Source organism: Rhinatrema bivittatum, chromosome 3 (genome assembly GCF_901001135.1).
Source record: "Rhinatrema bivittatum chromosome 3, aRhiBiv1.1, whole genome shotgun sequence".
In the NCBI taxonomy this organism is placed as follows: domain Eukaryota; kingdom Metazoa; phylum Chordata; class Amphibia; order Gymnophiona; family Rhinatrematidae; genus Rhinatrema; species Rhinatrema bivittatum.
In genome coordinates, this window is record NC_042617.1 from 250,158,583 (window position 1) to 250,185,435 (window position 26,853).

General features: G+C 48.2%; 1 protein-coding gene across 1 annotated transcript in view; it reads left to right on the forward strand.

Moving 5' to 3' along the window:
* The window catches only part of LOC115088545, a 97,224-nt gene that overhangs the window by 27,872 nt on the left and 42,499 nt on the right, over positions 1-26,853 (forward strand). The window contains exons 4-6 of the mRNA XM_029596805.1: positions 11,076-11,189; positions 11,347-11,460; positions 12,932-13,017. Coding sequence (XP_029452665.1) covers positions 11,076-11,189; positions 11,347-11,460; positions 12,932-13,017 — 314 coding nt within the window. The remainder of the gene's footprint in view (positions 1-11,075; positions 11,190-11,346; positions 11,461-12,931; positions 13,018-26,853) is intronic.

Sequence of the window (26,853 nt, forward strand, 5' to 3'; positions counted from 1 at the left end):
GCACCCCCAGGAAGCAGTTCCCTCAGGGGCTCCCAACACACGCCAGGTTTAAAGAAGCCTAGGACAGAGGGAAACCCCCTGCCACCCCTCTGCCCTTCCCTGGTGGGTCAGAAAATGATAAAGGGGATTTGGATCTCCCAGAGGAAGCTCCCATGGAGCAAAAGGGGGAGATGTAGCAGTGAGATTGTTTAGGAAGGAAGAACTGAGCGTCCTCATAGTGAAGGCTTTGTCTTAAGCCTGCAGGAGTCAGGCAAAGAAAATGAGGAGGCAAAAAACATGCAAGGGGACCCAAAACTGAGAGGTATAAGGAGACCAGCAAAAGCTTTTCCCCTCCACCCTGCTATAGAGGATATGATTGAGGGAGATTGGGTCACACCCGATGCAGCCCTGAAAGAAAGATCCTTAATGACCTCCTTTTTACCCACTACAACAGAAGTAGATAGTTTGCTAAAAGTCCCAAAGGTAGACGTCCCAGTGGCAGCAGTGTCAAAAAAGACAAGTATACCAGTAGAAGGGGGCACCTCCTTAAGAGACGCACAGGATAGAAAGGTAGAAGCCTTTTTAAAGAAAGCATTTGAGACAGCAAGTTTGTCCTTACAAGCAGTGGTATATGGGGGCTATGTAGCCAGGGCATTGGTCAAATGGCTCCAGCAGCTCCAGGATGAAACTTTAGGGACAGGAGAAAGCCCAGGGGATAGGATGGCCAGAATAGAGTCAGGGACTGCCTTTCTGGCAGACACACTGTATGATCTCATTAGAACCTCAGCCAAACAGATGGCATCAGTGGTGGTGGCAAGGAGGTTTTTGTGGCTCAGACATTAGGTGGCAGATGCACTAGGAAACAGAGGTTAACCGTCCTGCCCTTCAAAAGGCATCTCCTCTTTGGGGAAGACTTAGAAACCCTAATGAAGAGCCTGGTAGATTCAAAACCACAGAGACTCCTGAAGGATAGGCCTAAAAGTCTCTTACGGCCCTATAAACAAAAGATCAAAGATATTTTAGAGGGTTTAGGCAAGTGAGAGTCCCGGTTAGTCATGGAGTTAGGCCCCCAACTGAAATAGCCATTTTGAGTGGCACAGGACTGGGTTAGAGACAAAGTCCCCAGAGCTCCAGGGGGATTTAAAGGGGCTAAGTGATGGTCGGGGACCCACCCCGAACCTCCTCAAATGGGCGGTCACCTAACACTATTTTTCAAGGAGTGGGCCCGAGTCACCAGGGACAGGTAGGTCCTGGAGGTGATCCGCCTAGGGTACTCACTGGAGTTGGCTGCCACAGTTCCAGAATTCTTTTTGGAGTCCCCCCTGCAGATCACAGGAGAAAAGAGAGGCAATCAGTTCGACCCTAGACAAACTGGTGGCACTTGAAGCGATAGAACCAGTTCCGGTCCCAGAGAGGGGCACAAGTTGTTATTCCATATACTTTATAGTACTCAAAAAAAGAAGGGGCATTTCACCCGGTATTAGACTTGAAAAGGGTAAACAGAGCCCTCAGGTGAAAAGTTTCAGAATGGAAACATGGAGGTCAGTCATTGGGGCAGTCAAAAAGGGAGAATTTCTGACTGCGCTGGACCTAACAGAAGCACATTTGCTTCTCCCCATCAGAGAGTCACATTGTGGATACCTGATGTTTTCAGTACTGGGGAACCATTATTTATTTATTTATTTATTTATTTATTTATTTAGTTAGTGGTTTTTTATATACCGCGGCACGTTAATAACATCACCTCGGTTCACAATAAACAGTAAATTAGCAACAGGCTTTACAGACAAAATGAAATACAGTGACACATATCATATATTTATTTATTTAGCATTTTTCTATACCGACTTTCCAATAACAAAATTATTGATCAATTCGGTTTACATTTTAAACAATAACAACAATGACAAGTAAATGTCTTACAATGAACAGGTCGAATTAACTTGGATTAAGATATATGGGGGTAATAACATAATTAACATATATCATTATAAACATATATCATTATAAACATCATCATATATCATTATAAACATATATCATTATAAACATAATTAACATATATCATTATAAACAGTAAATAGCAACAGGCTTTACAGACAATATGAAGTAATTGGAACATATCATATATCATAACATATCATATGTAAATTAAGCATAAAATAAGAACAATAAATACAAACTATGGATTAGCATGATCTAAAGTTAATGGCAGATTTAAATGAATATAATTGTGGGGAAATCTATCGCTAGAGCTTAACAGCGGTATACCAGCAGTAGGCAGAGAAAGATAAGAGTGTTAAAAAAGGATCTTAGAAACATGGATAGGTAAAAGGCGTTATCAATTATCAGTTCAAAGCACTGCCGTTTAGACTACCCATAGCACCAAGAACCTTTATCAAGGTGATGGTAGTAGTGGCAGCAGTACTAAAGAAGGAAAATATTCCAGTGCACCCATATTTGGACGATTGGCTGATCAGTCAGGTCAGAGGAAGAGAGTAGCAGTTTCACAAGGAGAGTGAGGGCGCTCCTTGAGGAGTTAAGTTAGGAAATAAACGAGGCCAAAAGCAGTTTATAGCCTTTCCGAAGGTTAGTGTACCTTTTTTGAACCCAGCACTAACTGCTCTAACCACATCCTCTGGCAATAAATTCCAGAGCTTTATTATGCGTTGAGTGAAAAGAATTTTCTCTGATTAGTCTTATGTTTAAACGATTTTTTCCTAGCGTGTAGCAGATGGACTCAAAACAAGTGGGTATAGTGTGCTCGTGCTAGCAGTTGGAGACGGATCTGACGTCAGCACGGGTACATATACCCCCACAGGAAGTGCAGCAACTCAGTAATTTCCGTCTCCAAAGCAGTTTGGAGTTACCTCACGCTCGCTGAGCGTTGTTTTCCAAATTCTAACGACTAAACTTCATAGAAGAATCCTACCTGAAGACGAGCTCCGCACTCCTGCGGTGATACCATTCGGTCCCTCCCCCAGTTGAGTTTCCCGAGGTGATTTCCTTGGTCCCTCGGAGGTAAGAGCCTCGGTCCGTGGCCGATTCGTGATAGGGACCTAGCCCCCGAGTGAGAAGGGCTTGGGCGCGGCACAGAGGCAGCCTCAGTCCCGGTGCGGACTTGGCCCCCGAGCGAGAATGGGAGTTAGTGGAGGAAGCATTTTTGAGAGTGGTAGAGAGGTGGGAAAAGCCAGAATGGGACTTGATGGCAACATGAAGGAATGCCAAGGCAGAACAATTTTTCAGCAGCTACTAGGAGCAGGGTTCAAAAGGAGTAGATGTCCTAGTCCAGCCATGGTTGGTGGACCAGCAGCTGTGAACGTATTTCCGCCATGGCCCTTAATAGCGAGAGTATGGAGGAAAGTAGCAGATCAGAGGGGCTGGATCATTCTGGTGGCTTAGAAAGTCGTGGTATGCAGACCTAGTTAGGCTGAGCAGGGCAGCACCTCTAAAGCTAGGGAAAGCCTAGAGCCTGCTCAGGCAGGGCCCAATCAAGTGGAGAAAGTCAGATCGTTATCTTCTTACAGCCTGGCTCTTGAGAGGGACAGGTTAGAGAAAAAAGGCTATCCAAGGGCAGTAGTAGCCACCTTGTCAAGATCTAGGAAACACTCTACCTTACAGGCTTATGGTAGGGTCTGGAAGGTTTGTGAGGAGTAGTGCAAGGGAATAAAAGTCTCCCCGAAACAGAAAAAAACAAGGGAAATCTTGCAGTTCCTGCAGGATGGCCTAGAAAAAGGGTTAGCCCTAAACTCTCTCTCAAAGTGCAGGTGGCCACATTAGCCTGTTTTAGGAGCCAAGTGCAAGGAGCTCCCTTGGGGCCCAACTTGACATAGCAGATTTCTTGAGGGCAGTAAAATGCATGCGGCCTCTGAAGCGCCAGGAAATACCCATGAGGGACCTTAATGTGGTCCTTAGGACCTTGTCCAAGGTACCCTTTGAATCACTTATAGGGGCAACATTAAAGGACCTCACTCTAAAAGCAGTACTTATAGTGGCGATATGCTCAACCCAAAGGGTCTCAGTGATCCAGGCCTTGTCCTATAGGGAGCTCTACCAGTCGATTCATAAGGAAAGGATAGTTATTTGTCCTGCCCTATCCTTCTTTCCTACAGTGCTGTCAGAGTTTCACGCAAATCAGGAGATTGTTTTACCAGCTCTGAAGAGGACAGACAGGGGGCAGCCCTCACTGCTACACATCTGGAGGATGCTGCTACATTATTTAAAGGTCACCAATGAATTTAGGAGGTCAGACAGATTGTTTGTCCTGTTGGAAGGCCAGAGAAGGGGCCAGGCAGCTTCTAAGCCCTGAATTGCGTGCTGGATTAGGGAAGCGATAGTGATGGCATATATTGCGCAGGGGAAGCAGGCCCCCCGAGGGCCTAGGGCTGCAACGACTCAGGATATTTTTAGAGCAGCCACATGGTCCTCCTGGGGGTATGTTCACAAACCATTACAGGATAGACCTGTAGGTGGAAGAGGATCTGAAGTTTAGCAAAGTAGTGTTGGGGGCCTCTAAGACCTCAGCCCGCCCAAATTAGTTACTGCTCAGGTACATCCCGCAGATGTGGTCTGGTTTGCAGGATGAAAAAGAAGATGGAATTTATACTTGCCAGATAATTTCCTTTCATTTAGTTTAACAGACCAGTCCAAGTACGCTCCCAAAAGAAAAAAATAAAAGGGTGAAAGGGGGTTTAAAAAAAAAAAAGAGAAATGCAGGACAACTACCTAATAGGCTAGGGTAAGAGGCTACTGAGGAACCTCCCAGCTATCCCAGGATATGTAGTGTGAGTGACGTAAGCAAAAGAAAAAGAACATGGAATAAAGTTCTCTGCCTCTACCTACTGGCAAGCAGGGGAATCCCACTGCAGGTGTGGGCTGATCTGCTAGGACTAAAGGAAAGGAAATATCTGATAAGTATAAATTTCACCTTTGGATTTCTTGTATTTATAAGTTTCTTTACATTCCATTAATTCCTTAAGTTTTATTGGTTGTAAATGGTCTAATCAATAAAGAGAAAATTATATTAAAAAAAAAAAAGATTTCGAGACCACCTAGCTGAAAGGTTCAAAGCGGTTTCCAATAAAAACATACATAGCATAAACAAATAACTTCTAAAACAAACTGAAGAGAACATAAAAATAAAGATAGTTTAAAACAATACCAAACTAGTCATAAAAAAACAAATCAAAAACATTCTAAAAATGAGGTTGGGATCGACAGAAATCTGAATTAATCAGAGGAGGGTAGTCAGATTCAACAGGGACCAGGTTTAATTTTCAAAGTTAAATGCCAGCTAAAAAAGATGTTTTCCAGTATCCCAGTACTTGGATTTTTCTTCTTAAATGTGCCTAATAAGAAGCTGAGACTCCAGGAGGTCACTTGCTTGCAGAAAAGCTTGGCACCTGCAATGCATCCACCTAGGTCGTCATGGAATGAAATCACTGTGCCAGAAATTTTCCAAAGTTTAATCTTAATTCCCTGTACGTACCAGGATCAGTCCAGACACCTGGGTTGTGACTCCGCACCAGCAGATGGAGACAGAGCAAAACTTGTCGGGCACCCCTACATATAGTAAGGCGCCACCCACAGCTCGTCAGTCTTACTCTGTCTCCAGCAGATGGGGCAGGTCCACCCACAGTCTCTGGTGATCCTGGTTAGTGGTTAGCTAGTCAGGGGAGTTTAAAAAAAATAAAAAATAAAAATTAATTTAATCCTTTAGGAGAGAGGTGTTTATTTTAGGTGAGAGGTGTTTATTTTAGTGTTCAGCTCGGGGTCCTGGAAGCCTCCCAGGGGGGTCGCGAGGTTCTGAGGGGACCACCCCCCCTGGTTGAGGCCGCTGCTGGGGTTGAGGACCCGGCCTATCTGGCAGCAGCGTCGGGGGTGACACCGGGGAGCCCGGTTCACTCACCCCCGCTGAAGAAGAAGAAGGATCAGGACCAGGGCCAGCGACAGGTTGTAAAAAAAACAAAAAAAAAAAAACTGTGTTAGTTTTATTTTCTTGTGCGGCGGCCCGTCCTCACTCAGAGTTCGTCGGGGGGGGGGGGACGGGACGCCGTTGTTCTTTGTGTTCGCCGCCTATTTTCGCCGTTTTTTGTTTGAAATTCATTTGCTTTCTCCCGGCCGCGGGCGGTAGCAGGCAGGAGCATGCCGCGAGGGGCCTCTTGCCGCGCGTGCGGCTCGGCGCGCTCGCGAGTCTCGCGATCGGGCATCTGTTCTCATTGTGTTTCGGGCGGTGAGGGACCGTCCGAGGGCGGTCGGGGGGCCCGACCCCGGCCGCCGCGATCGCCGCTGCGCGATTCAGCGGCCGCAGGTGACAGTGCTGCTCCGTTCCCGCTGAGCGCGGGAACGGCGGCCATCTTGGCATCGGTCCGCGATGCCGCGAGGAAAGCTGCGGGAGAGGCCATTTTGCCTCCCGCGCTTTCTCCACAGCAGCGAGCCCCCGGGGGGGCCCAGATTCGCCGGACTGTCAGAGCCAGGAGGAGGCTCCACGGATTCCGAGGCCTCCTTTTTCTTCACGTTTTGCAGGCTTGCTGCATTAAATCTTAAAGTATAAGAAGTCTAGGGTGAAGAGGAGAAGACATGAGAGCTCTGACAGACCGTTGGAGCCACGGAAGAAGCGGGCGGGGGAGGGCCCTCGGAGGCCCGCGGACCCGCCCAGAGGGCACGAGCCGCTGCGGGGGGTCCCTCAGGACACCGATTCTGATTCGTCCTCAGCAGCGGAGCAGGAACCAGACGGGAAGGCCCCCGGAGGCTCTGGAGCTCCCGTCGGTGAAGAGGTGGCGCATCCGGGGAACGCCAAAGGAGCGCCAGCTATGGAAGGGGACGATCCGAAAGTGGTTCGCTTGTTTAGGAAAGAGGAGCTGGCGCCACTGATCCCGGCTATCCTGCAGGAAGTAGGAGTGGATGCCCCGCCGGTGGGCTCTAAACCAGATGCTAAAATGGATCCGGTGCTGCTGGGCCTCACTGGACCGGCGGTGGGTTTTTCCATTCCACTTCTTGGCGACCGACATCCTGTTCCGGGAATGGGATACCCCGGACTTGGGCCTGAAGGTGAGTAAAGCTATGGACAAGCTCTACCCGTTGCCAGAGGACGCGCTGGAACTCCTTCGATTTCCCAGGGTGGATGCAGCGGTATCTGCTGTGACAAAACGATCCACAATTCCGGTCACGGGGGCCACGGCCCTTCGAGACATACAGGATAGGAAGCTGGAGGTACAGCTTACGAAGGTGTTTTGAGGCGTCGGCCCTGGGAGTCCACGCGGCTATTTGCAGTAACTTTGCGTTGAGAGCGGGTTTGCGCGGGGCTCAGGTGCTTCAGGCCAATGCTGGCCTATCGGGAGAAGAGTCGGTGCAGGCGGATCCTCTAGTGGCGGTGATCGCGTATAGTGCAGATGCAATGCATGACCTTCTGCGGACGTCGGCCAGGGCCATGGTCTCGGCGGTGTCAGCGCGCCGTCTTCGCGGGCTCAGAAATTGGGCAGCGGATGGGTCCTCGAAGGCTCATCTGGGCTCCCTTCCATTCAAAGGGAAGTTGCTGTTCGGTAAGGAATTGGACGACTTGATGCAGTCGCTCGGTGAGAACGGGGTTTTCAAGCTGCCTGGGGACAGGCACCGAAATCGGACGTTTTTCTCCAGTAGGGCCCGGTTCAAGGGGCCAAGAAAGTCACGACCGCAGAGATCGTCGGGGCCCTCGTACCGGGCCGGCTCGGGATCCTCGAGGCCTCCGACATGATCTCAGTCCTTTCGTAGGAGAAAGTTTGGGAGGCGAGACGGTCCCTCGGCGGGGTCGGGTCCAAAGCCTCCCAAATGAGATGCGGACGGTCCATTCCCTACAGCCGGCGCCATTAGCCTTGGCAGTTCCAAACGTAGGGGCCAGGCCGGAGCGTTTTTATGGGGAATGGACCAGAATAACTATGGACCAATGGGTCCTCAACGTGATAAGACGCGGCTACGCTTTAGATTGGCACGTATCCCTGTAGACAAGTTTTTGATCTCGCCTTGCAAGGGGCGCAGCAAACAGGCGGCAGTCCAGGATACCCTGTATCTGCTAGAAGGCCTAGGCGCGATAGTGCCCGTACCACAGGGACAACCCCGTCGAGGACGGTACTCCATCTACTTCATCGTGCCAAAGAAGGAGGGTACTTTTAGACCCATACTCGACCTGAAAGGGGTCAACCAGTGTCTTCGCGTTCCACGCTTCAAAATGGAGACGATTCGGTCGGTGGTCGCAGCGTATCCTGAGCAAGCACTATCAGTTCACGGCGCTCCCCTTCGGTCTCGCCACCGCTCCGCGGACGCTTACAAAGGTCATGGTGGTGGTCGCTGCCGCGCTCCGAAGGGAAGGGTTACTGGTACATCCCTACCTAGACGATTGGCTCATCCGAGAAGTCCAATGCCGCCAGACGGTCGACAGGGTCCTGCAACTCTTGCGCTCACTCGGATGGGGGATCAATCTTGCCAAGAGCCGCCTGGTTCCCACCCAGATGCTGCATTACCTAGGAGCACTGTTCGACACGAAGCAGGGCAGGGTATGTCTGTCCCAGGAGCGGGTGTACAAGCTTCAGGGTCAGGTGCGCCGGTTATTGGCCCTGCGGTGTCCTCAGGTCTGCGATTATCGGATGGTGTTGGGGTCCATGGCGTCCACGCTGGCGATGGTGCCCTGGGCCATCGGCGGTTTTTGCAGTCAGCATTGCTCTCCCGGTGGCGTCCGGTGTCGGAAGACTTTCACCGGCCACTCCCACTCACGGATCAGGCGAGATCCAGTCTACCATGGTGGCTCAACTCCAACAATCTGACGCGTGGGGTATCCCTGCTCACGCCGGCCTGGACGGTAGTCACGACAGATGCCAGCTTATCCGGCTGGGGGGGCTGTTTGCCTGGACCGCTCGGTGCAAGGACAGTGGTCCAAAGCTCAATCACAGTGGTCCATCCGTTGCTTGGAGACCAGAGCGGTTTGATTGGCCCTGCAGGCCTTCCTCCCATTGGTTCGAGGGACGGCGGTCAGAGTGTTGTCGGACAACGCAACCACGGTGGCGTACATCAATCGCCAGGAAGGAACGCGGAGCCGGGCGGTCGCGGAACAGGCGAGTCATCTGATGGTCTGGGCGAAAAGACATCTCAGCGAGATTGCGGCATCCCATATCGCCGGAGTCGACAATGTCCAAGCGGATTACCTCAGCCGCCATCGCTTGGACCCGGGGGAATGGGAGCTGCCGGAGATGGCTTACAACTTGATCTGCAAGAGGTGGGGAACACCACACATGGATCTGATGGCCACTGCTCAGAACACCAGGGCCCCGAGATTCTTCAGTCGAAGAAGAGTAAGGGGAGCCGAGGGGGTGGATGCCCTGGTGCTCCCTTGGCCCACAGACGTACTGCTGTACGTGTTTCCTCCTTGACCACTGCTCGGCAAGGCCCTCAGAAGAATAGAGATGCATCCCGCGGAGGTGATCATGGTGGCACCCAAGTGGCCGCGGCGCCCTTGGTTCGCGGACCTCCTGCGGTTGGCGAGAGGGCCTCCCCTCAGACTGCGAGGGGCGGCGGCCCTTCTGCGGCAACGGCCCGTTTGTTTGGAGGATGCGGATCAATTCTGTCTCGCGGCCTGGCTTTGGAGAGAAAACGCTTAGGTGTGGGCGATCTTTGAGGATTGGTGTAAACCCAGGAAGGTAGATCCCATACTGCCAGCGGGGCCGGATGTCCTCGCTTTCCTCCAGACGGGTCTTGAAAAAGGTCTGTCTAGCAGTACTCTCAAGGTCCAGGTGGCGGCGCTTGGTTGTCTCAGGGGTAAGGTACACGGCGTATCCTTGGCACATCATCCGGATGTGGCACTTTTCCTTCGGGGGGGCTAAGCTTTGCGGCCTCCTCTACGTCATCTTTTTCTTTTTTTTCCGTCCTGGAATCTCAATTGGGTTCCTTCGGCGCTGTGTACATCACCTTTTCTTGAGCCCATCAAGCGTTTGCCGCTAAGGGACCTCACTCTTAAGGCGGTATTTCTCGTGGCTATTGCATCGGCGAGACGAGTTTCAGACTTGCAGGCGTTATCCTGTCGGGAGCCATTCCTCCGCTTTTCTGATTCGGGGGTCCCCTTAAGGACGGTTCCCTCCTTCCTCCCAAAGGTGGGGTCAGCTTTTCTTTTGAACCAGTCGGTTGAGCTGCCCGCTTTTCCGGAGGGGGAGCGTTCTGATCCTAACGCCAAATGGTTGAAGAAGCTAGATGTTCGCAGACTTCTGCTCCGTAAGAAGCCATCGCTTCGGCGTACATACTGAAAGGGAAGGCTGTTCCGGTGGGTCTTCGGGCTCATTCGACACGCACTCAGGCCGCTTCCTGGGCGGAATCTTCACATGTGTCGCCGCAAGAATTTTGCAGAGTGGCGATCTGGAAGTCTTTGCATACTTTTGCTAGACACTACCGGTTGGATGTTCGGGGCATGGATTCTGGGGGTTTCGGAGAGAGAGTGCTGCGAGTGGGACGCTCTGGTTCCCACCCTCAGTAAAAGTCAGCTCTGGTACATCCCAGGTGTCTGGACTGATCCTGGTACGTACAGGGAAAGGAAAATTAGTTTCTTACCTGATAATTTTCGTTCCTGTAGTACCAAGGATCAGTCCAGGCTCCCGCCCTCGTAATCTGTAAGTGTATTGTTTGTTGCTGAGAGTCCGCTCGGTTGCGCTGGTTTTGTTATTATCTGTTGGTTGGACCTCTGGTTCGGGGAGTTCTGATCCAGCTGGGGGTTCTTTGAGTCGGCCCGGGAGTTTTCGGGCGGTATAGTTAGTTAGTGGAGTTTTTCCATTTTTGCTTTGACATTACGTAAGACTGACGAGCTGTGGGTGGCGCCTTACTATATGTAGGGGTGCCCGACAAGTTTTGCTCTGTCTCCATCTGCTGGTGCGGAGTCACAACCCAGGTGTCTGGACTGATCCTTGGTACTACAGGAACGAAAATTATCAGGTAAGAAACTAATTTTCCTTTAAGTGGCTGGCTGTAACTGGTCTCTCTACTCACACTGCTCCCTCAGAGCTGTTAACAGGTGAAACCCCCACCCCCTTCAGGAGTTGTACAAGTTCAAATTTGAAATGTAATTTTCCTATTTTTATTGGCAGGTTATTCAATTGTTAACCCTGATGTAATTTTCAAGGTTAAAAAGGAAGATGAGAAATATTTCACTCAACACTGTGAGTGGGAGGGAAAAGAAAACATGAAAGACCCCTCCATGAGTAAGTAAATGTTTTGGATTTTAAAAGTTTTGCATTTTCAGATCCCAGGAAATGTATCATTAACATCAAACATTTGGAAACTTAAAATCCATTTCTTAATATAATATTAGCAGGGCTTCGATGAATGCTTCTTGACATGTTTGTTTTCTCATCACAGGCCTTCCAATTGTAACATCTGTGTTCTCACTGAGCGTTAAGCAAGAGGAAGATCTGCCCTTCCTGGATCCTCCTGAATCAGAGGCGAATGAAGAGATTCACCCTCTTCTAACAAGCAAGTAGCAAATTCCCCCTAAGTTCAGCCAGTACCATTTTGTATTTCAGTGTTGGTGGGGAAAGAAGCTGTCGTCCTCACTCTTGCTCTCAGTGTCTGTTTTCCTACATTTGGATAGTGAACCACTGTGATTGTACCATAGAATGATGGTATACAAATAAATAAAAATAAATAAAATAAAATAATGTAAGTTGGTTGGGAGTCGAGTCACCTAATTGAAATGGTAGATGAGAGGGGGAGGCAAGACCTTTCCTCCTGGACTGTAGCAAGCTTGAGGTATCTGTTTTATTGCCAGGAATTGCTGTAGTGTGGGGAGGGGCAACATTCCTGTTGACTATATACAGACGTTCTATTAAGTCGAGGTGACCACCAATGGGGACTAACTGTAGACAGAAGGAGAATAGAAATAACACTTTCCTTGTAAAAGCAGTGCTGGAAACACTGAGGATTGCAGTGTACTGTGATCCTGGTGCTGGAAATGGGAGAATTAGGGTTAGAGTGGGGATTGTGGGGAAAAAGAGAGAGGAGGAGGAATTATTTGAAGTCAGATTTACCAGGGAGGGGCTGATGCAAGAGTTACATTTTCCCTTTTAAATGACCTATTGTAGGGTTTTAGAAGTGGGACTTCATTGATAAAAAACTTTTTAAAATATTCAGCAGGGGGGCTCATAATCATTAGGGATGGGCATTTGGGAGAAACAAAATCTGACAAAATTTTGTTGGTTTTCATGTTTTGTTTTGAAAACAAAAAGGTCAAGGCCCAAAGCAGGGGCCTTGGCCTACACCTGAGTGTCGGAGCCTGGGCATAGGCGTGAGGCTGGGGTCTCGCCTAGGCTCAGGCTGCAGCTGTGGCCTGAAACTGAATCCGTGGCCTAGGCCTGAGCACAATGCTGGGATCTTGGCTGAGGCCACAAAAATTGAACAAACTTACCTGCTCCATCAGGGATCCAGCATTTCAGCCCAGGCACAAGCCCAAGGCCGGGTCCCAATGTTTGGGCCCTACCCGGAGACTAGGTCCCAATGCCAGGGCCTCAGCCCAGACCCAGGCCCGACAACTAAGGCCCAGCCTAGAGGCCAGATCCTGACACCTGGGTCTTGGCCTGGACCCAGGCACGACGCCTGGGCCCAACCCGGGGGGGGGGGGAAGGAGGGGTCAGAGAGGCTCTGGGCAGGCCGTGGGGCAGGCTCCAGGGCACAATTTGGGCCAGCATTCAGGTCCTGAGTTGGTAGGCAGGCCCTGGGGTGGGCCGCGAGTCAGCAGGACAGTCTCTAGGAAAGGCTTTCAGCAGGGCTTCAAACATTTCAGTTTTTCTTTTAATTTTTGGGAGGTTTTATATGTATATATTGTTTCAGTAAAGGTACTGCAATGAAATAAACATTAAGCAAAATGTTTTTGATTTTAAAAACCTCCAGAAGCAAAATAAAATAAAATAAATAAACAAACAGATGCATTTTCCCATTGTTCTAATAGGCAGCCAAGGTTGTAGTTCTGACCCCACAGTGGAGAACCTGAAAATGGAAGAGTCTTCTGTCAGCAACCAGCTAGAGGAAGGAGTGGTGAGCAAAATATTCTTTTTGTAATAAAAAACTTTATTCGGCTCCCCAAATGTACCTGTGATCATCAGGTTTCTTCTTTCCCTGGATTCCTGGAGCTCAGTATTGACTCCCTTTTGCTGAAATTATATTAGTTTCAGGATTGACACTTGCAAATTAAAACTTAGAGGTCACTATTCAAAAGCCATTCAGATAGATAATTCAAAATGTATTCATCTAAATGGCAAATATGGCATATTCAGCCACTTATCTGGATAAATTATAGCCGGATAAGTAGTTATTTGGTTATAATTTTTTTTGTAAATAACATTTTTATTATGCCATAAGCACACAAGACGTTGCAAACCGTCATAATACAACACATAATTCAGCAATTCGCTTAAGAAACCAAATAGGATATGGCAACACAACGTTATCATCCCCAAGCCCCCCCCCTCCCTCCCCCCGCCCGAATAGTATCTAGAAGATCATCAACATACCAGGGATGTATCCTGTTTATCAATCCACAATTGAAAGTCATGCCAACTGGCAGAGAATCGTGGCAGAGTGTCCCGACGTAAGGCTGTGAGGCGCTCCATATAATGTATCCATTTTAAGCGAAGTAACACGGACGTCAAAGAAGGCGGTCGCTGCTCCTTCCACCGTTTGGCAATCTCCCCACGCACCGCCATAGCCACCGCTCCAACAAAGGTCCTGTGCACCTTAGCCACTCCATCCAGAGAGGCGTGTAACAAAGCTCCTCGTACTGTCCAATGAAAGTCCATATGCAATAAATCCCCTACCCATCGTGCTACTTGGCCCCATAGGCATGCAATTTCTGGGCAAGACCACCACATATGATAAAAATCTCCCACCTTACCACACTTTCTCCAACAGAGATTGTCACCCAAAACGCCCATCTTGTGTAGTTTAGAAGGGGTGTAGTACCAGCGAAACAGCATTTTATAACTTTGCTCTAATAATTGAGCCGAGAGGGAACTATGCCGCACCTCCTGATAGCAGGCATCCCATTCACCCTCCGGCAAAGGCCCCCCCAGATCAGCTTCCCAAGCGTTCAAGTGTGTCGCTTGAGGAGTGAGAGACACATTTAAGACACTATAGAGTTTGGATATAAGCCCCGTTGTGAGTTGTGCCTTCTCACAGTAACTCTCCACCAGTGTCTTCCCTTTATTCATATCCACCCGCACCCCTTTAGACATAAGAAAGTGGTGCAGCTGAATATAAGCATAATAATCTGTATCCTGAAGATCATATTTATCCCTCAAATCAACAAAGGGAATTACCCTCTGATCCATCCACACTTGTCCCAATGACTGTAAACCTTTCGCCTCCCACTGCCGGAATTGATTGCCCACTCGTCCAGCGCTAAAGGGGGCACAACCCCTGATTGGAGAGGTATACCAAAAATGACGAGCCCCAACCATGTGTGGTCTCCAAGCGTACCATAAGTGTAAAGTAGCCTCAGTACATGGAGACAAAGAGCCATCAATAGCATATTTGCGTCCAGCAGTCCAAAAGAGCTGCCGGGCCGACCGTCCCTGTGTCATTGCCAGTTCAATACACACACACTGCTTAGGATGTATGTGATCATGTAATTCTATCAAAGCCTTGAGTTGAGAGGCTATATAATATTTAAGGAGGTGTGGTACCCCCAGTCCACCGTCCACTTTGTTTTGATAAAGCACAAATCTAGAAACCCGGGGGGGTCTTCTCCTCCAAATAAAGGAGAAAACCCGGGCCTGGAGCTTTTTAATATAATGCTGCGGAATTAAGCAGGGGAGAGCCTGAAAGAGGTAAGCTAACCTCGGCAGATAGGTCATTTTTATTGCTGCAATCCTGCCTAGCCAGGATAATTCCAAACGATCCCATTGCTGGAGATCTGTCTCCAGCCTGGTAAATAAGGGCAGATAGTTCCGAGCGAACAGATCACTATAAACCGCCCCGATTTGCACCCCTAGATATTTAACCGAATGGGTTGCCCACTGAAAGGGAAAAAGGTGTTTCAACTCAGAAATCTGGGATGTAGACATAAAGATGGGTAATAATTCAGATTTCTCCTTATTAACCTTAAACCCAGAAACGGTACCAAACTCCTCCAATTCTACCAGTAGGGCTTTCAACGAGTCCTCCGGGTGAGTCAGAGTAAAGAGGACATCATCCGCATATAACGAGATTTTATAATCCGTGTCCTGAAGGCGAACTCCCCTAATGTCTCCCCTGTCCCGAATTCGTATTGCCAGTGGTTCAAGATACAAGGCAAATAAAAGGGGTGACAATGGGCATCCTTGTCGCGTTCCCCTTTCCACCCGGAAATTATCGGAATATCCCCCATTCACCTTGATACATGCGGCTGGCTCTCTATAAAGCTCCTGCACCCAGTGGAGGAAGCCCCCCCCGAGACCAACCTTCTCCATGACCCGAAAAAGGAAAGGCCAGTGTACCCGGTCAAAAGCTTTTTCAGCATCGACCCCGAAGAGTATAGACTCCTCCAAATGTGTCCGAGCATGATGAATAAGATTAATCACCTTGCGAATATTGTCACCCGCCATCCTTTTTGGCATGAAACCAGCCTGATCCTCGTGTATGAGAGTAGTGATAACTACATTTAATCTATTGGCTAGGATTTTTGCCAAGAGTTTTTGGTCAATGTTTATAAGTGAAATGGGGCGATACGCACTACAATAGGAGGGGTCCTTTCCAGGCTTGGGTATAATAGTGATTCCCGCGACGTTGGCCGCCGGTAACATGCGTCCACCATTCCCCAACAGATTAAAACATCTTGGCTAGAGGAACTACTAGTAGATCCTTAAACTTTTTTGTAGAATAGCGGGGTAAACCATCGATTCCTGGAGCCTTCCCCGGTTTTAAACCCGCGATCGCAGCTAATACTTCCGCAGAGGAAATAGGCTGACCAATACCCTCTGAAACAGCTGGCTCTAAACAGGGCAGAGATATATCTTCCAAATAGGTGGTGATGGCCTCCTCAGATACCCCCTCCTCTTGGGTATATAACCCCGCGAAAAACTGATTAAACTGGGTCTGGATGCCCTCACCATCTACAATAAACGACCCATCCTGCGCTCGAATTTTAGATATCAGGGCCTGTGAGACCCGAGCTTTCAATTTGTGTGCCAGGAGTCTACCTGCCTTATTACCATGTTAATAATATGTTTGCTTAACTAAGTCCAAGTTATACGCTAGCTCGTCCGATTCCAACATGCGAATGCGGTATCGGATGTCTCCCAATTCTGTTAAGAGTGCCCTCGAAGGGCCCCGCTTATGAGCGGCCTCTACCGTCACCAGACGTTCTCTGAGGAGCCGCTGCTGACTTCCCCTTTCCTTCTTTTTATAGGAGGATAACGCAATAAATTTGCCCCGTATAACGGCCTTCAGACAATCCCAGAGGACAATAGGAGTTATATCACCCGTATCATTAACTGCTAAATATTCTTGAATGGCAGCTCTAATCTGCTGTTCTCCTTCCTTGTCTTTGATAAGGGAATCATTAAGTTTCCAAAACCTTCTCCCGGCGTCTAGTTGTAAGCTGTTAAATTCCCACCATGCAGGCGCATGGTCAGACCAACACTATATTACCCAGCCAACGTTTAAGGTACTATGTACCAGAGTGCTATCAATAAAGAGAAAATCAATGCGTGTATAGGTGTCGTGGGCTGTGGAATAGAACGAGTAATCTCGCCCTTCCGGATTTCGATCTCTCCAAATATCAACCACCCGCCATTTAGTAAGAAAATCCTGTAAAGCTCGCCTGTCCACCTTCGAATGATGACCACCCCCTTTCGAACAGTCCATGGATACATCACGGACTAGGTTGGAAATCGCCCCCAATAATCAGTATAACCGCTTTGCCAAGATAACAAGATCTCGTCTATGCGGTGGAGGATCTCCCTTTGCATGGAACAAGGGTTATAAACATTAACCAGCGTGTATAAAGTCTATTGATGTAATACAGAAACTATCAAGAACCGCCCATCTTCATCCCTGTGGACTTGTACAACTTGTACCAACAAATCTCTGAAGAATAATATCCCCACCCCCGTGTATTTGTTGCGGGGGGTACTAGCTGCGAATACCGTGTGCGGGTATAGAGCTGATATCATCAGCTTTTCATACTTTTTTGCGCAAGTGTGTTTCCTGCAGGAAAAGTACGGAAGCTTTCAGAGATCGTGCCTCTTTAAACAAATAATTTCCGTTTCCAGAGCGGCGAATTCAGACCCTTAACATTAAGGGTCACTACTTTAATGGACATTAGTCATAAAATGAAGATCCCACCAATGGATATGTAACCTGCAGACAAGCCTTCCGTCGTCCCACACTAGGAAAAACTGGTCCACCCCGGACTAATTCCCTGCAAACATCGGGCTTGCCCTTCCCCCCCTCCTACTCACCCCCCCCATGAACCCCCTCCCACTACCCCCCTTGTCCCTCCCCCCTTTCCCCTCCCCCCCCACCCCTGCCCCCACCACCACTGAAACATCAGTAGTGTGATCTGAGGAAAAGTGACAATCCCCTCCCCCTCCCCCCACTCCCCCAATCAGCATAACAAGTCAGTATTGAACACCATAGTTCAGCGATTAGAAAACAGTCAACAACATGATCAGGAACCAAACCTAGACCATAGAAGTATCAAAGGTCGGTGACAAGAGTCTTCTTCAACAGAAAGACCACTGCTTTGTAGACCAAAAGGCCCTCCTCGTCTCCTGAGGTGAAACATAATCAGGAATAAAGCGACCCGTAGGGCTTCACGCTACTCCGTCCATCTGAGTGCTGGGGTCCGTCAACTTGCGGCGCAGTCTGGATCCTGGATTTCCCGGGTCCTCTGCCATCTTGGCCGCTCATGGCCCCCGGAATCAGAGCAGGTTGCCACCTCCTCCGGCAACGAGACGCCAACCTCCGCCAAGATGGCACTGGCATCCTCCCGTTTAAGAATTCGGTGCGTGGCCCTCTCCACCGTGAACGCCAAGCCGCTGGGATAAAGCCACCGATACCTAATAGCCTCCTTACGGAGAATGGCTGTCACGGCGTTGAAATCTCTCCGTTTTTGGAGGGTAGCTGCGGCTAAATCATTATAAATGGCGATCTTATGTCCGTCCCACGTGATGTCATTCATTTGGCGGGCTTTTTGCATAATCCTATCCTTCTGCTGATAATAGTGCAGACATGCGATGATATCCCTCGGGGCATTATTTCTCGCCACCCCTAAGGCCCTGTGAGCCCGATCTAAAACAATATCAGAGACCCGAAGGTCAGAGTCCTCAGATCCGCTGCTTAACACTAGGTGACATATCTTCTGAACCACCTGCGCTGCGTCCATATAGGCTCCGATTCAGGCACGCCCTGATCCGGACGTTCGATCGTCTCGCTCTATTTTCAATGTCCTCGATTTTAAGAAGTATTTCCTCATTCTTTTTATGGAGCAAAGAAACATCAGCACTGAAACGCGCAGTCTCCAAAGCCTGACTTTCCACCATGTGCTCCACGTCTTCCACGCGACGGCCCAGCTCCCCCATCTCGGTCCGAAATTCCGCGAGCGCCTCTTTCATATCCACCTTAATAGATTTTATATCACGCTGTATCTCCGCAAACCAGCCTCGAAAATCGTCCTTAGACGGATCGCCCGACTGTTTGCCGGAAGTAGGGAGCGGTGAAGCCTCAGGCTCCTCAGCGTGCGATGGGCCCGCGGTCGCCATCTTGCCTTCCTCCACGTCCGGACCGTCTCTCAAAGCAGCAAAACGGGAGCCGCCGGAATCGTAGGAAAAGGTTTTTAAATCAATAGCTTTCTTCTTTGTGGTCATAGCTGTCCGGTTTTAGGCTGTTTGGTTCACGGATATCGCCGAAAAAGCAATATATGGGGAGAGTGGAACGGGAGCTAACGCACTAAGCGTCCATCCAGGAAGGCTGACGTCACTTCCCCCCTGACGTCACTTCCCCCATTTGGTTATAATTTAGCTAGATATAAAAGGGGTGTTCTGGGGCGTTCCAGGGCGGGGCTGAGATATCCAGCTAATGTAGCTGAATATCGGATATATCTGGCTAACTTTAGACCAGAACAAACGATACCACCTGTTTCTAAAATATAATATCTAAATCCATTTAAAAAGAAAGAGGAAGGGATTGTATCTGGATTTCAAAAAAATGTCTCCTATTATAATGGCTGAGAACAAAAATAATATTTCAAATTTATTGGAAGCTTCTGATAGTGCTCAGGTACAGATTCAACCTTGATTGTGCCCTTGGCTTTGGAGCTGCATTGCACCTGGCTCTTGAGACTATTTCAGATATCAGACTGAGTCCTTTATTCAGTTTAAGGTTAACATTTTTCCTGATGTCTCAAAGCAGACTCAGAAAGCGTAGGCACTTTTAGTTAATGAGACCAAAAGTTCAACATCTGGGTGCAGTGCTTTTTCTTAAATTCCCTTGCAAGTGTTATGCTAAATATAAAGATGTTTCATATATCTTTTTTTAACCCAGTCAACTAACCAGATTTATTAGTGATAAATTGGGGCAATCAGATGTATTGACTTAATCTCTGCCGCCTCCATTTTTGTCAACTGCTTAATAATGTTCTGTTCCTGTTCGAACCCCAGATCAGTCCAGACAAGTGGGTTTTGCATCCCTACCAGAAGATGGAGGCAGAGAACTAAAAACTTTGAGGCACCGCTACATAAACGAGAGTGCCACCTGCAGTCCCTCAGTATTTCTCTGTCTCCAGCAGATGGTAGAGGTGCAAACCTGTAGTTAAAAAAGAAAGAAAGAAGAAGACAGAAGAAGAGAAGTTAAAAGATGCTCCCTGAGGTGTTAGGTACCTTCATAGGCCATCCCTCAGGTTGAGCCGGGTGAGCAGGGGGTTGGTAATCCCTGATCAGCTTTAGCCCACAGCAGATCCAGGGGTCTGACAGCCCAGGGTCCTGGTTCCCTCTTATCCCCTGAAGGCTCCTTCCCAGAGGTGTTGCCAGCAGCAGGGAAGTATTCCTTTTTTTGCTTGAATTTCTTCCCTTTGCTGTGGCTGCTGTTTCTTTAAAGAAAAAAAAAAAAGTGTTACATTTTTTTCCAGCAGCACCCGCTCTGGCTGTTTTCTGGTTTGATCATCAGGGCAGGCCCAGGCTGGTAGAAGAGGGCAGTGTAGCTCCTCTGTTCGCAGTTTCGAGCTGCTCGGGGAGCCGGATGCTGTGTTGAGCTGTGTTTCCCTCCTCTTCCGTGCATTGCGATCACGCAGCTTCTGTGCCTCTGCAGCAGGCCTGGCCACATGGAGACAAGATGGCTCAGACAGCGACTTTCCAGCGTGTGAAAGTTTTGGGCTGCTCGGGGAGCTAGAGGCTGCTTTGGGTAGTGTTCCCCTCCTCTCCTGTGTGCCATGATCACGTGGCTTCAGTTCCTCTGCAGCAGGCCCGACCATGTGGCAGAAAGCTTGTCAGGCTGGCAGCCTGGCTTGGGGACAGATGAATACAGCGGCGCTATGTTGTGATTCGTTTCTGCAGGGGAGGGGCTATCCAGGGGGGGATGAAGTTGGTAGGAGAACCACAGGTTCCCAAGGCCCTGTCAGGATCAATTCTAGGAGCCTAAACAGCCTGTCATGCAGGAGAAGGGCTACAGATCAGAAGGTGACAGACTCCCGGGAGCTCAGGGACTCCCCTCTCCTGTTGCATCCAGCGATCCTGTCCGGGGGGGGGAGATGTAAGCTATAGGCCAAACAGGGGAGAGGATGATGTGGATTTTTCCTCAGAATTTGTCTTGCTTATTCATAAGACCTTTTTAACCAGGAAATGCACTGCTGCAGAGGCCGAGAGACTCTTTGGCCGGGGGTTAGGGAACCTCTTTCGCTGACTGGGCCTGGACCATCCTGAAGGGCCTGGTGGCTCAGATGATTCGGAACCTGGATGACACGGAAGATGGTCATGGGGTTGTTCCGGGGTTGGATCAGGATGACCCAGCAGATCTCACGATGTCGGTCAGGCTGATTACGAAGAGGTCCTGATAATGGAGGGAGATGACCCACATGTGGTTCGTCTGTTCCATAAGGAGGAGTTGAGGCCGCTTATTTCCCATGTTTGGAAGGAAGTGGGTATTAAGGTGGGTCCAGTGTTTGGACTCTGGGGCCCACCGAAAGACTTTCCTCTCCCTAAAAGAAGCTGGTGAAACAGGAATGGGACTTCCCAGATGCGATCCCTACAGTGGCTAGAGCCAAAGTAAAATTGTATCCCCTCATGGAGGATATCCTGCAGCTGCTGTTACTGCTGAAAGTGCATGCTTCGATCTCGGCGGTCACTAACAAGTCGACCATTCTGGTTGCGGGTTTGGCAGCGTTAAAGGACACTCCGGACTGTAAGCTAGAGATTCATCGGGAGAGGATGTTTGAAGTCTTGGCACTAAGCTTGTGAGCAGTGATCTGTGGAAGTCTGATGCAGACGGCCTGTTTATGTGGAGTCCAGAAGTCTCAGGAGAAGTCTTCAGCAGATGCTGGTGTTAATAGCCAGCAACTCAGGCAGATTGCATATAAGGCTGACATGCTCTATGACTTGAGCTGGACTTTGGCTAGAAATATGACTGCGGCCTCGGTGCAGTGACTCCTGTGGTTGCAGAATTGGTCAGCTAATATGTGGTCCAAGTCTCAGCTCTGTAATCTTCCCTTTAAAGGAAGGAAAATTGTTGGTCAGGGAGGCCCTGAAACAATTAATGAAGGTTTTGGGGGAGTCTAAAGGGAATAAGCTGCCGGAAAATAAGATGACAATCAGGAAGTATTTTCCGCCTCCTCAGGAGTTGCGGCAGTTTTTGTCCCAATAAGGGTTCTACATTGTCTTCAGGGCAGAACCAGGTTTCCGGTAGGCAGCAGTCCTTTTGAGGCACCCATAGACTTCCCTGAGAGGATTCCAACCAGGGGACCGGCGGCGGTAAGGTTTCACAGTGAAGCCAGGCTTGTCCACTCTCTCGAGATGGCAGTGGAAGGCCATCTATCACAGTTTTGCGAAGAGTGGACAGGATTACCTTGGACCAATGGGTCCTAGAGGTAATGAGGGATGGCTATGCTTTAGAATATTTTCATCCTATCACAGAAGCCTTTGTAGTATTTTATTGCAGTGTCCGAGGCAGCAAGAGGCAATTCAGGACATATTCTGTCTCCTTCAGTTGCTGACATAATAGTACCGGTAGCAGCCAGGGAGCGCGGTCACAGGAAGTACTCGATTTACTGTGTTGTGCCAAAAAAGGAAAGAGCCTTTCGTCCCATCCTCATCTGCAAAAGGTGAAATGTGATACTGCAAGTTCCTGTTTTTTCCATATGGAAACATTGCGGGCAGTGATAGCAACAGTTTGTCTAGTAGAGTTTTTCTGGACTTGACAAAAGCCGATCTACACAAACCCATTTGGGAAGAACTTCAAAGTTTCTTCGTGTTATGTTCTGGGGTAACTTTTCCAGTTTCGGGTCCTTCCGTTCAGTTTGGCAACTGCACCTCACACTTCCACAAAGGTGGTGGTGGTGGTGGTGGCGGCAGCTGTCCGCAGGGAGGGGATCCTAGTTCATACTTATCCAGATGACTGGCTTATCTGAGGGAAATCGGAGGAGATATGCTGGTAGTCTGTGTGCACAGTGATGGATATGTTATGGTCCTTGAGCTGGGTGGAGAATTTGGTGAAGATCACGTGAGCCCTACCCAGATGCTGGAATACTTGGGGGCAAATTGTTCGGCAGATTGTTTCTCACCTTGGAGAGGATTTGGAAGTTACAATCCTAGGTGGTGCAGATTTTGCAGATGCCAGTGCCCAGGACTTGGGATTACCTTCAGGTCCTGGGTTCAACAGCATCTACATTGAATTTGGTGCCATGAACTTTTGCCCACATGCGCCCTCTACAAGGAGGCATTGCTGTGGCACTGAAATACATTGTCAGAGGAGCTTTTTCGGGCTTTATACCTCTGCAAGATACTTCTATGTCCAGTCTCGTATGGCTGAGTCAGCCCAATTTGGAGAAGGGGATGGGCCTGGAGATTCTGGACTGAGTTTTAGGGATCACTGATGCCAACCTCAAGGGTTAGGAGGCGATCTGACAAGAATGGCTGGCACAAGGAAAGGGGGTTGCCAGTGGAAGCATCCTGGTCTATCAATTGCTTGGAAATAAGAGCAGTGTGCAAGGGGTTGGTGGAATTCCATTCCACAAGTCAAGGTCAGAGTGTTTTCGGACAATGCAACAATGGGGCTTATATCAATCGGCAAGGGGGAGCGAAAGAGTCGCACAGTTGCCCAAGGAACCCAGGACCTTTTTGCCTGGGCGGAGCTTCACATTTTGCAGGAGTGGACAATGTTCAAGCGGACTATCTCAGCAGGTAACAGTTGGACCCAGGAGAATGCAAGCTGTCGAAGGAAGCCTTTGGCCCTATCCAGTCTCATTGAGGCAGTCCTCTTCTGGATCTGATTGCAACAGGGAGCAATGCCAAGGCAGCAAGTTTCTTCAGCTGCAGATGCTAGGGTCGGCAGCCGAGGGCATAGACGCTCGGGTTCTTCTATGGCCGACAAGGATCCTGCTATCGTGTTCTCTCCATGACCATTAATAGATCAAGTGTTGGGAAGCTATAAGGGAGAGAGGAGACTTCAGGGCACTCTCCATACCGCCTGAGAGCTTCGGAGCCTGACTTGACCATCTGGCCTGGCCCGGTTTGCTGGGCCAGCCCCAGACTCTTACAAGGGCGACGATTATCATCCCCTGCGACTGCCGGCTTTCTAAATCGACCGGCTTAGCGGTGCGGTGTTGGGGAGCTACAAGGGAGAGAGGAGACTTTCAGCTCACTCTCCCTACCCCCCTGAGAGCTTCAGAGCCCAACTGACCATCTGGCCTGCCCTAGTTTGCTGGGCCCGCCCCGGACCTCTTACAAGGGTGACTTTATCACCCCTGCGACTGCTAACTCTTTAAATCGACAGCTTTATTATTGATTTTTCTTTTTTTTTTTTTCCTCTTAGCTGTCTAGTCATTTGATGGGGAAGAAGAGAGAGGCCAGAATTGTCACCTCTTCTCCTATGAACCAGCCTAATCGTGGCCCTATGGATGCTCACCTGATTAGAGGGAGCGATATGCCAATAGTGACTGTGTTGTAGGCACGTCCAGTGTCTCTTTGAGTCCAGGCAACCGGCCCTTCTCCTCCACAACCTCTTGGAGCTCTGCCTGTTGAAGTTCATCAACCAGCAGAGTTGCTGAATTTTCACCGGAATGAAAATGAACCTCTATTAGAGACTACTCAACAATCATGGAACTGTGAATGAATCCGCTTTGCCATCTAATATGGATATGGTACAACAGTGCACAGATGAACCCATTAATGTTACACTCACAGATTTATGGAGGATGTTAGCTAAGTGGACCTTAACGTCTCTTAAGTAAATGCTCATCTTCATTTTCCTCTTTAGTTATGCTAATAGAGCTTCTATTGAACAACATAATAACAAAATATCTGAGTTAGAGGTATCTGTTTTAACATGAATTCCAAAGTTCAATTGTTGCAAAACACTGTGAGTATGAATATTAAGGATAGTCTGCTGCTTCATACTGAATGGAAATGTTGAAAACTTGATTAGATCTAAAAATTGCATTTGTGTTAACTTTCCCTGCACTGTTTACACTCTCCTTACGAGATGTTTAAGAAATTTGTTAAGAATGTCTTATAATGAGGGTAATATTCCTACTATATCCATATTTTCTATTTCCTAAACAGAAAAGCAGTGTAATTTCAGATTAGAGGAAAATGAAGAGATAGTTTCTAGCCTAGGAATTACCACTTTCTTAGAAGAGTCAGTGGACGTGATATCTAAAAGAGCTACATTGTTTGTTTCTTTCTGCTCGGAACAGGAAAAAGATCTAGTTGTTCAGAATATTTTTAAGAGTAAAGATGTTTTGTTTTGTAGTCAGAGGATTTTTTTATTTCCTGATTTGTCCAAAAAACCCCCAGGCTCATAGGAGACATTTCCTATCATTAAAAAATAGAATCTTAGCTATTGGTGCAACTTTTTTTTTTTTTTTTAAGTTTCCTTGCAAATGTTTTTGTTTCCTTTCAGGCTAAAAGATTTATTTTTACTGACCCTTCCCATTTGGAAACATTCTGTAGTTGATTAACTTGAGGGATTGTTCTTCTTAGCTTAACTTAAGTTTATAAAAGACCAATAAGTAATTAATCTCCTCTCTATCTTATTATTTTTTTTGCCTTAGATGTTCAATCTTTCCTTCTTCCCCATTTATTGGGTTCAGTTGTGCAGGCTTAATATTTGTTGTAATGATTTGTTCCTTGTTCTTGTATTTCTTACTGCATAATCTGTTTTTTCTTGAACTTTGTATATTACATATATTGAAAATTCAGTAAAGAAAAAATTATAAAAAAAATAATAGATCAAGTGTTTAGGCACATCAAGAGGCATCTTGGGCCAGGTGGTACTGAGGGTGCCGAAGGGGCTTGCATCATCTATGATTCAAGGATATAGTTCAGCACACAATTGACGGGTCCCCTGAGATTGGGCTTATTTGTAAGGGCTGTTAAGGCAAGGTCCTATTTTCTCAGATTGGGCTGATCACTTTGCTCTCGCAACTTGACTTTTGATATCAAGCACTTGTGAGAAAAAGGATACTCTGCGCCCATGATTTTCAAGAGCTTAGTTTACAGTTTCTTGCGGGTTCAGGTGGCAGCCTTGGGGTTTCTCAGAGAAGGTTGTTGGCCTCACATCCGGATGTTGTGAGGATTTTGAAGGGGGTCGAACATCTGCGGCTGCCGTGCATAGATTGGGTCAGGCATGGAGTTTAAACTTGGGTCTTGCGGGTGCTTTGGGGGCATGCGTTTTGAGCCATTGAGGAAGGCATCGTTAAAGGACCTCACGCCAAAGGTGGGATTTTTGGTGGCAATTTTTTCATTCAGAAGGATCTTTGAGTTGCAGGCTTTGTCCTGTAGGGAACCATTTTTGAAGATTTCGGATGTAGGGGTGTCTTTGCGCATGGTACTTTCGTTCCTGTCTAAGGTGGTAACTTTGTTTCACCTGAATCAGACTGTGGAGCTCCTGCCTTCCCAAATTGAGGGGAACACTAGTGGTCAGTCACCCAAAACTGGGTTTTGGGGAGAATAGAGACCCCCACATTGGATTTCCTGACATATGGTAATGACTCTAAAATGGCAGCAAACTTGGGGCGTGGGAAGAAGGCCATGCTGGTGTGGCCTGCGGATTGAGAAAGGTGCATGCCATGAAGGTGAAAGGGAACCTAAGAGGCAGTGAAGTTAGTGCAGCATAAGGATCAGCCCGGGCGTTTGACAAAGAGAGTTTTATTAACAGCTCCGCCTTATCAGAGGAGGCTCTGGTGATCATTTTACAGCCTTGAGGCAGTGAAGGAGATTTCGGGCCACCCCAAGCCCTGACACATGCTCCTGGCACTGAGAATGGGGCGACAGCAATAGTAAAAAACATCTTCTCCATTAGATGTTGGCCTCTATTCCTTGGGCAAGCCAACTCTAGGGAATTTTTTAAGGGGCTGTAAGCATTTTTGTGGCTGATGCAATAAAATATGTCTTGCCTAGCACACATGTTTATGCATGGTTGGATGCATGTTTTGGAGGTGCTAGACTAGCACCCCGATACAATAAGCAGATTGGCATGTCCATAACGCACGCCTAAACAACTGCATAGCCGATAGTGCTCATCACATGTAAATTCCATTAAAAATTACTATCTCTGTGGTTCCTCCTCCCTAGGATCACTGCAACACCTACTTTTGGTGTTTAAAAATAAAGGTAAAATATAATGGCTAGATGTAAAAAAAAAATAAAATCTGGTGCACACTGTACACACGATAGCAAGGGGTGA